Raw genomic sequence first — 9999 nt, 5'->3', positions numbered from 1 at the left:
CATGGAGGTGCAAGCCCTGGACACCAGAGACGCACTCGGGAGACAAACCTTCCACGCCTTCCCTCCGGAGAAATACCTCCTCCCACACTTCCAACGACACCCGCCTGGCCATCTGCTGTATGAGTACTACCCCACCGTTCAAGTGAGTACACGTAGTACACACACACTACTGTACTGTAAACCCCCCTGTTCAAGTAAGTACACGTAGTATACACACAATACTGTACTGTACACCCCCCCTTCAAGTCAGTATACGTAGTACACACACAATACTGTACTGTACACCCCCCTGTTCAAGTAAGTACACGTAGTACACACACAATACTGTACTGTACACCCCCCTGTTCAAGTGAGTATACGTAGTACACACACAATACTGTACTGTACACCCCCCTGTTCAAGTGAGTATACGTAGTACACACACAATACTGTACTGTACACCCCCCTGTTCAAGTGAGTACACGTAGTACACACACAATACTGTACTGTACACCCCCCTGTTCAAGTGAGTATACGTAGTACACACACAATACTGTACTGTACACCCCCTGTTCAAGTAAGTACACATAGTACATACACAATACTGTACTGTACACCCCCCTGTTCAAGTAAGTACACGTAGTATACACACAATACTGTACTGTACACCCCCCCTTCAAGTCAGTATACGTAGTACACACACAATACTGTACTGTACACCCCCCTGTTCAAGTGAGTATACGTAGTACACACACAATACTGTACTGTACACCCCCCTGTTCAAGTGAGTATACGTAGTACACACACAATACTGTACTGTACACCCCCCTGTTCAAGTAAGTACACGTAGTACACACACAATACTGTACTGTACACCCCCTGTTCAAGTAAGTACACATAGTACATACACAATACTGTACTGTACACCCCCCTGTTCAAGTAAGTACACGTAGTATACACACAATACTGTACTGTACACCCCCCTGTTCAAGTAAGTACACGTAGTACACGCATAATACTGTACTGTACACCCCCCTGTTCAAGTAAGTACACGTAGTATACACACAATACTGTACTGTACACCCCCCTGTTCAAGTAAGTACACGTAGTATACACACACTACTGTACTGTACACCCCCCTGTTCAAGTAAGTACACGTAGTATACACACAATACCGTACTGTACACCCCCTGCCCCGTTTAAGTAAGTACTCAGGTAGTAAATAAAGTGATCGATATAATTCCTGGCCTCGAAGCATCTCGATAGAGGTTACAATAATTAATTTTTTTATTTTCATTTTTTTAAATTTTTAACATAAAGAAATACAATCATGTGTGCTTACGGACTGTATCCCTGCTGACTGTATTGATCTATATTGATATATAATGTATATATTGTGTTTTTTATGTTGATTTCATAAATAAAAAAAATAAAAAATAAAAATTCTTGTGCAGCCCGGTACCAATCGGTCCGCGGACCGGTACCGGGCCGCAGCCCGGTGGTTGAGGACCACTGGTATATACTATACACCCTCCCGTTCAAGTAAGTACACATGTAGTATACACTATACACCCTCCCGTTCAAGTAAGTACACATGCAGTATACACTATACACCCTCCCGTTCAAGTAAGTACACATGCAGTATACACTAAACACCCTCCTGTTCAAGTAAGTGCACACACTGTAGAATACACCCTCCTGTTCAAGTAAGTACACACACTGTAGTATACACTATACACCCTCCTATTCAAGTAAGTACACACACTGTAGTATACACTATACACCCTCCTGTTCAAGTAAGTACACACACTGTAGTTTACACCCTCCTGTTCAAGTAATTACACACACTGTAGTATACACTATACACCCTCCTGTTCAAGTAAGTACACACACTGTAGTTTACACCCTCCTGTTCAAGTAAGTACACACACTGTAGTATACACTATACACCCTCCTGTTCAAGTAAGTACACACACTGTAGTTTACACCCTCCTGTTCAAGTAATTACACACACTGTAGTATACACTATACACCCTCCCGTTCAAGTAAGTGCCCACACTGTAGTATACACCCTCCTGTTCAAGTAAGTACACACACTGTAGTATACACTATACACCCTCCTGTTCAAGTAAGTACACACACTGTAGTATACACCCTCCTGTTCAAGTAAGTACACACACTGTAGTATACACTATACACCCTCCTGTTCAAGTAAGTACACACACTGTAGTATACACTATACACCCTCCTGTTCAAGTAAGTACACACACTGTAGTTTACACCCTCCTGTTCAAGTAATTACACACACTGTAGTATACACGATACACCCTCCTGTTCAAGTAAGTACACACACTGTAGTTTACACCCTCCTGTTCAAGTAAGTACACACACTGTAGTATACACTATACACCCTCCTGTTCAAGTAAGTACACACACTGTAGTTTACACCCTCCTGTTCAAGTAATTACACACACTGTAGTATACACTATACACCCTCCTGTTCAAGTAAGTACACACACTGTAGTTTACCCCCTCCTGTTCAAGTAAGTACACACACTGTAGTATACACTATACACCCTCCTGTTCAAGTAAGTACACACACTGTAGTTTACACCCTCCTGTTCAAGTAAGTACACACACTGTAGTATACACTATACACCCTCCTGTTCAAGTAAGTACACACACTGTAGTATACACCCTCCTGTTCAAGTAAGTACACACACTGTAGTATACACCCTCCTGTTCAAGTAAGTACACACACTGTAGTATACACTATACACCCTCCTGTTCAAGTAAGTACACACACTGTAGTATACACCCTCCTGTTCAAGTAAGTACACACACTTTAGTATACACTATACACCCTCCTGTTCAAGTAAGTACACACACTGTAGTTTACACCCTCCTGTTCAAGTAAGTACACACACTGTAGTATACACTATACACCCTCCTGTTCAAGTAAGTGCACACACTGTAGTATACACCCTCCTGTTCAAGTAAGTACACACACTGTAGTATACACTATACACCCTCCTGTTCAAGTAAGTACACACACTGTAGTATACACCCTCCCGTTCAAGTAAGTATACACACTGTAGTTTACACCCTCCTGTTCAAGTAAGTACACACACTGTAGTATACACTATACACCCTCCTGTTCAAGTAAGTACACACACTGTAGTATACACTATACACCCTCCTGTTCAAGTAAGTACACACACTGTAGTATACACTATACACCCTCCTGTTCAAGTAAGTGCACACACTGTAGTTTACACCCTCCTGTTCAAGTAAGTACACACACTGTAGTATACACTATACACACTGTGTTCCATCTATTTGTCAGTGACAGCAGATGAGTGTACTGACTTTGACGCTGCATGGTACAGATACAGTAAGTGTGTGGATACAAATCATATACAATTATTGTCTTTGGCCCAGAGAAGCAAAGAGAACTATTAGTAGTCTCTCCTTGAAACCTAATAATCAAGTTAGAAATGGTGGGCTAACCCTCAGACTTAAACGTCAAGAGTCCCATTAAGTCAATAACTTCAGCAGCTTTTTGGCAGCAGTAAACATTTTTTAATGAATAAAGTCTACATCAGACTCAGAAAGACTAAGCCTTTGTCTCCAGGTTAGACTACTGTCACGGCCTTCTCACTGGGCTCTGTAAAACAGCTGCAGTACTCCCAAAATGCTGCTGCTCGAGTCCTGACTAGAAGCAGCAACGTAAAGATCTCTGCTTGCGTTCGAGTCGATTCATAAAAAAAAACATTTCTTTCTGCAGGGTCCTGGTTGCTGCTCAGACTTCCCCGTGTCCTTTCACTACATTTATGACGTCCACATGTACACTTTGGAGTACCTGACGTACCAGCTGAGGCCATACGGATATAGATACAGGTGCAATAGTACAACATGCCACTAATGATCCAGGACTTTTTATCAGCTGTCAAAAGAATCAACTTGAATAGGGGGAATAACTTTGTTCCACTTTATTGTACTCTGTTGTACTTTATTGTATTTTGTTCTCTGTTGTGTCGTATTTGGTTGTACTTGATTATACTCAAATGTTCTTGATTATACTTGAATGCACTTGATTGTACTTTGATACTTGCAATCAAAACTTCATTGTGGCCTTCGTAACACTAACTAACACGACCGCGAAGAACGTAAACCACTCCCACAATCCTTTGGGATTCCTTCTATATTCCAGAATCTGCTTTGAATATCACAAAATCATCTTATCATGTGAACCTCCACCATGTTGGTAGCTCTTATTTGATTCTTGGTCAAAACAAATTGAATAAAAATCGTTTACAAAAGTGTTTTTTTGTTTTGTTAATATTAGTGGACGTAGCCTGTGGAAGAACCAACTCATCGCTAGCTGTCATAACAACAGCTGCTAGTCTGAGTTTTGAACAAAGACGTCCTGATTGGTCCACTCAGACGTATAAGATGTCCTGATTGGTCCACTCAGACATATAAGATGTCCTGATTGGTCCACTCAGACGTATAAGATGTCCTGATTGGTCCACTCAGACGTATAAGACGTCCTGATTGGTCCACTCAGACGTATAAGATGTCCTGATTGGTCCACTCAGACATTTAAGACGTCCTGATTGGTCCACTCAGACGTATAAGATGTCCTGATTGGTCCACTCAGACGTATAAGACGTCCTGATTGGTCCACTCAGACGTATAAGATGTCCTGATTGGTCCACTCAGACGTATAAGATGTCCTGATTGGTCCACTCAGATGTATAGGATGTCCTGATTGGTCCACTCAGACATATAAGATGTCCTGATTGGTCCACGCAGACGTATAAGATGTCCTGATTGGTCCACTCAGACGTATAAGATGTCCTGATTGGTCCACTCAGACGTATAAGACGTCCTGATTAGTCCACTCAGACGTATAAGACATCCTGATTAGTCCACTCAGACATATAAGACATCCTGATTAGTCCACTCAGACGTATAAGACATCCTGATTGGTCCACTCAGAAGTATAAGACATCCTGATTGGTCCACTCAGACGTATAAGACATCCTGATTTGTCCACTCAGACGTATAAGACGTCCTGATTGGTCCACTCAGACGTATAAGATGTCCTGATTAGTCCACTCAGACAAATAAGACATCCTGATTAGTCCACTCAGACGTATAAGACATCCTGATTGGTCCACTCAGACGTATAAGATGTCCTGATTGGTCCACTCAGACGTATAAGACATCCTGATTAGTCCACTCAGACGTATAAGACATCCTGATTAGTCCACTCAGACGTATAAGACGTCCTGATTGGTCCACTCAGACGTATAAGACGTCCTGATTAGTCCACTCAGACGTATAAGATGTCCTGATTGGTCCACTCAGACGTATAAGATATCCTGATTGGTCCACTCAGACGTATAAGATGTCCTGATTGGTCCACTCAGACATATAAGATGTCCTGATTTGTCCACTCAGACGTATAAGATGTCCTGATTGGTCCACTCAGACGTATAAGATGTCCTGATTGGTCCACTCAGACGTATAAGATGTCCTGATTGGTCCACTCAGACGTAAAAGATGTCCTGATTGGTCCACTCAGACGTATAAGATGTCCTGATTGGTCCACTCAGACATATAAGATGTCCTGATTGGTCCACTCAGACGTATAAGATGTCCTGATTGGTCCACTCAGACATATAAGATGTCCTGATTGGTCCACTCAGACGTATAAGATGTCCTGATTGGTCCACTCAGACGTATAAGATGTCCTGATTGGTCCACTCAGACATATAAGATGTCCTGATTGGTCCACTCAGACATATAAGATGTCCTGATTGGTCCACTCAGACGTATAAGATGTCCTGATTGGTCCACTCAGACATATAAGATGTCCTGATTGGTCCACTCAGACGTATAAGATGTCCTGATTGGTCCACTCAGACATATAAGATGTCCTGATTGGTCCACTCAGACGTATAAGATGTCCTGATTGGTCCACTCAGACATATAAGATGTCCTGATTGGTCCACTCAGACATATAAGATGTCCTGATTGGTCCACTCAGACGTATAAGATGTCCTGATTGGTCCACTCAGACAGTCGTAGCACCACTTAGAGACAGTCGTAGTACCACCTGGAGACATTTGTAGTACCACTTGGAGACAGACTTGGTACCACCTGGAGTTGTTTGTAGTAGCAATTGGAGACAGTCTTGGTACCACCTGGAGACATTTGTAGTACCACCTGGAGACAGTCTTGGTACCACCTGGAGACGTTTGTAGTACCAACTGGAGACAGTCTTGGTGCCACATGGAGACGTTTGTAGTACCACCTGGAGACAGTCTTGGTAGCACCTAGAGACATTTGTAGTACCACCTGGAGACAGTCTTGGTACCACCTGGAGACATTTGTATTACCACCTGGAGACAGTCTTGGTAGAACCTAGAGACATTTGTAATACCACCTGGAGACAGTCTTGGTAGCACCTAGAGACATTTGTAATACCACCTGGAGACAGTCTTGGTGCCAACTGGAGACAGTCTTGGTACCACCTGGAGACATTTGTAGTACTACCTGGAGACAGTCTTGGTACCACCTACAGATTTTGTAGTCCTACCTGGAGACGTTTGTAGTACCACCTGGAGACAATTGTAGTACCACCTGGAGACAGTCTTGGTGCCACCTGGAGACATTTGTATTACCACCTGGAGACAGCCTTGGTACCACCTGGGGACGTTTGTAGTACCACCTGGAGACAGTCTTGGTAGCACCTAGAGACATGTGTAGTACCACCTGGAGACAGTCTTGGTACCACCTGGAGACATTTGTATTACCACCTGGAGACAGCCTTGGTACCACCTGGAGACATTTGTAGTACTACCTGGAGACAGTCTTGGTACCACCTACAGATTGTGTAGTCCCACCTGGAGACGTTTGTAGTACCACCTGGAGACAATTGTAGTACCACCTGGAGACAGTCTTGGTACCACCTGGAGACATTTGTATTACCACCTGGAGACAGCCTTGGTACCACCTGGAGACATTTGTAGTACCACCTGGAGACAGTCTTGGTACAACCTGGGGATGTTTGTAGTACCATCTGGAGACAGTCTTGGTACAACCTGGGGATGTTTGTAGTACCATCTGGAGACAGTCTTGGTGCCACCTGGAGACATTTGTATTACCACCTGGAGACAGCCTTGGTACCACCTGGAGACATTTGTAGTACCACCTGGAGACAGTCTTGGTGCCAACCGGAGACAGTCTTGGTAACACCTGGAGACATTTGTAGTACTACCTGGAGACAGTCTTGGTACCACCTACAGATTTTGTAGTCCCACCTGGAGACGTTTGTAGTACCACCTGGAGACAATTGTAGTACCACCTGGAGACAGTCTTGGTAGCACCTAGAGACATGTGTAGTACCACCTGGAGACAGTCTTGGTACCACCTGGAGACATTTGTATTACCACCTGGAGACAGCCTTGGTACCACCTGGAGACATTTGTATTACCACCTGGAGACAGTCTTGGTGCCAGCTGGAGACAGTCTTGGTACCACCTGGAGACATTTGTAGTACTACCTGGAGACAGTCTTGGTACCACCTACAGATTGTGTAGTCCCACCTGGAGACGTTTGTAGTACCACCTGGAGACAATTGTAGTACCACCTGGAGACAGTCTTGGTGCCACCTGGAGACAGTCTTGGTACCACCTGGAGACATTTGTATTACCACCTGGAGACAGTCTTGGTGCCACCTGGAGACATTTGTATTACCACCTGGAGACAGCCTTGGTACCACCTGGGGACGTTTGTAGTACCACCTGGAGACAGTCTTGGTAACACCTAGAGACATGTGTAGTACCATCTGGAGACAGTCTTGGTGCCACCTGGAGACATTTGTATTACCACCTGGAGACATTTGTAGTACCACCTGGAGACAGTCTTGGTGCCAACTGGAGACAGTCTTGGTACCACCTGGAGACATTTGTAGTACTACCTGGAGACAGTCTTGGTACCACCTACAGATTTTGTAGTCCCACCTGGAGACGTTTGTAGTACCACCTGGAGACAATTGTAGTACCACCTGGAGACAGTCTTGGTGCCACCTGGAGACATTTGTATTACCACCTGGAGACAGCCTTGGTACCACCTGGGGACGTTTGTAGTACCACCTGGAGACAGTCTTGGTAGCACCTAGAGACATTTGTAGTACCACCTGGAGACAGTCTTGGTACCACCAGGAGACATTTGTATTACCACCTGGAGACAGCCTTGGTACCACCTGGAGACATTTGTATTACCACCTGGAGACAGTCTTGGTACCACCTACAGATTTTGTAGTCCCACCTGGAGACGTTTGTAGTACCACCTGGAGACAATTGTAGTACCACCTGGAGACAGTCTTGGTACCACCTGGAGACATTTGTATTACCACCTGGAGACAGCCTTGGTACCACCTGGAGACATTTGTATTACCACCTGGAGACAGTCTTGGTGCCAACTGGAGACAGTCTTGGTACCACCTGGAGATATTTGTAGTACTACCTGGAGACAGTCTTGGTACCACCTACAGATTTTGTAGTCCCACCTGGAGACGTTTGTAGTACCACCTGGAGACAATTGTAGTACCACCTGGAGACAGTCTTGGTGCCACCTGGAGACATTTGTATTACCACCTGGAGACAGCCTTGGTACCACCTGGAGACATTTGTATTACCACCTGGAGACAGTCTTGGTACAACCTGGGGATGTTTGTAGTACCACCTGGAGACAGTCTTGGTGCCACCTGGAGACAGTCTTGGTACCACCTGGAGACGTTTGTAGTACCACCTGGAGACGGTCTTGGTGCCACCTGGAGACAGTCTTGGTACCACCTGGAGACAGCCTTGGTACCACCTGGAGACAGCCTTGGTACCACCTGGAGACAGTTGTAGTACCACCTGTATACAAACAAAAACTATTTTTATAACAATACTTTTTAATGGCAGGTTTGATTGTAATTTATGTTTGTTTTTTGTGTGAATTTAGGGAAATTATTATTATTTCAGTGAAAGTAAAGAAAGCATTCAGTTTTCTTTGGATATATGAATGTCAACAAATGCATTTTATTACATGCTTTTTGGAAACTGTTGAATATTTACATTGAGGGTGTAATATTTTCTAAGCTTTATTACAGCACATATGTTGATTTTTGATTGAAGAGCAAACTTGATAAGTACGTTCCGGAAGGAAGGTGTGGTTCTGCTTGCCATCTGCTCACCTTTACCTGCCACAGGTGAAGAAGAGGCGTCGTCACTTTATCCGCTTTGTCCCCAAGGTTGACCAGGTGTGGCAACCTGGAAAGGTAGTCTGCCACATCGTTGTTCTTCCCGGCTCCGTGTGGAATCTGGAACTGGTACGGCTGTAGTCACAAGTACCAGCGGGTACGGCGGCTGTTGCGGTCTTTCAAGGAGTTCATCCAGGTCAAGGCACGGTGCTCTTTCTCGAGGTTGAACTCCCTGCTTTATGGATAATACAAGACTCTGGCATGTGGGACAGGTCTTGCAAAAAGTCTGTACATCTGCGTACTGCAGCTTACATACATGGCCGATGAAACCTAGAGCTCACTCGTAATTTGGATTTCCATCCATCCATCCATCCATCTTCTTCCGCTTATCCGAGGTCGGGTCGCGAGGGCAGCAGCCTAAGCAGGGAAGCCCAGACTTTCCTCTCACCAGCCACTTCGTCCAGCTCTTCCCGGGGGATCCCGAGGCATTCCCAAGTCAGCCGGGAGACATAGTCTACCCAACGTGTCCTGGGTCTTCCCCGTGGCCTCCTACCGGTCAGACGTGCCCTAAACACCTCCCTAGGGAGGCGTTCGGGTGGCATCCTGACCAGATGCCCGAACCACATCATCTGGCTCCTCTCGATGTGGAGGAGCAGCGGCTTTACTTTGAGCTCCCGGATGGCAGAGCTTCTCACCCTATCTCTAAGGGAGAGACCCGCCATCCGGCGGAGGAAACTCATTTCGGCCGATTGTACTCG

At 44.9% G+C, this 9999-nt stretch overlaps 1 protein-coding gene across 3 annotated transcripts in view; it reads left to right on the top strand.

Annotated features, from left to right (window-relative positions):
- LOC133635577 (glycoprotein-N-acetylgalactosamine 3-beta-galactosyltransferase 1-like) overlaps positions 1-4399 on the top strand; it is a 13770-nt gene extending 9371 nt beyond the window's left edge. For all 3 annotated transcript variants that reach the window (XM_062028794.1, XM_062028793.1, XM_062028795.1), the window contains exons 3-4: positions 1-142; positions 3767-4399. The exon at positions 1-142 is cut by the window's left edge and continues 517 nt beyond it. In XM_062028794.1, coding sequence (XP_061884778.1) covers positions 1-142; positions 3767-3904 — 280 coding nt within the window. In that variant the 3' untranslated portion in view covers positions 3905-4399. The remainder of the gene's footprint in view (positions 143-3766) is intronic.
- Positions 4400-9999: the final 5600 nt, after the last annotated feature.

The sequence above is a fragment of the Entelurus aequoreus genome, linkage group LG20, assembly GCF_033978785.1.
Source record: "Entelurus aequoreus isolate RoL-2023_Sb linkage group LG20, RoL_Eaeq_v1.1, whole genome shotgun sequence".
NCBI lineage: Eukaryota > Metazoa > Chordata > Actinopteri > Syngnathiformes > Syngnathidae > Entelurus > Entelurus aequoreus.
The sequence above is the reverse complement of the archived record's forward strand: the minus strand, read 5'-3'. Positions and strand labels throughout refer to the sequence as shown.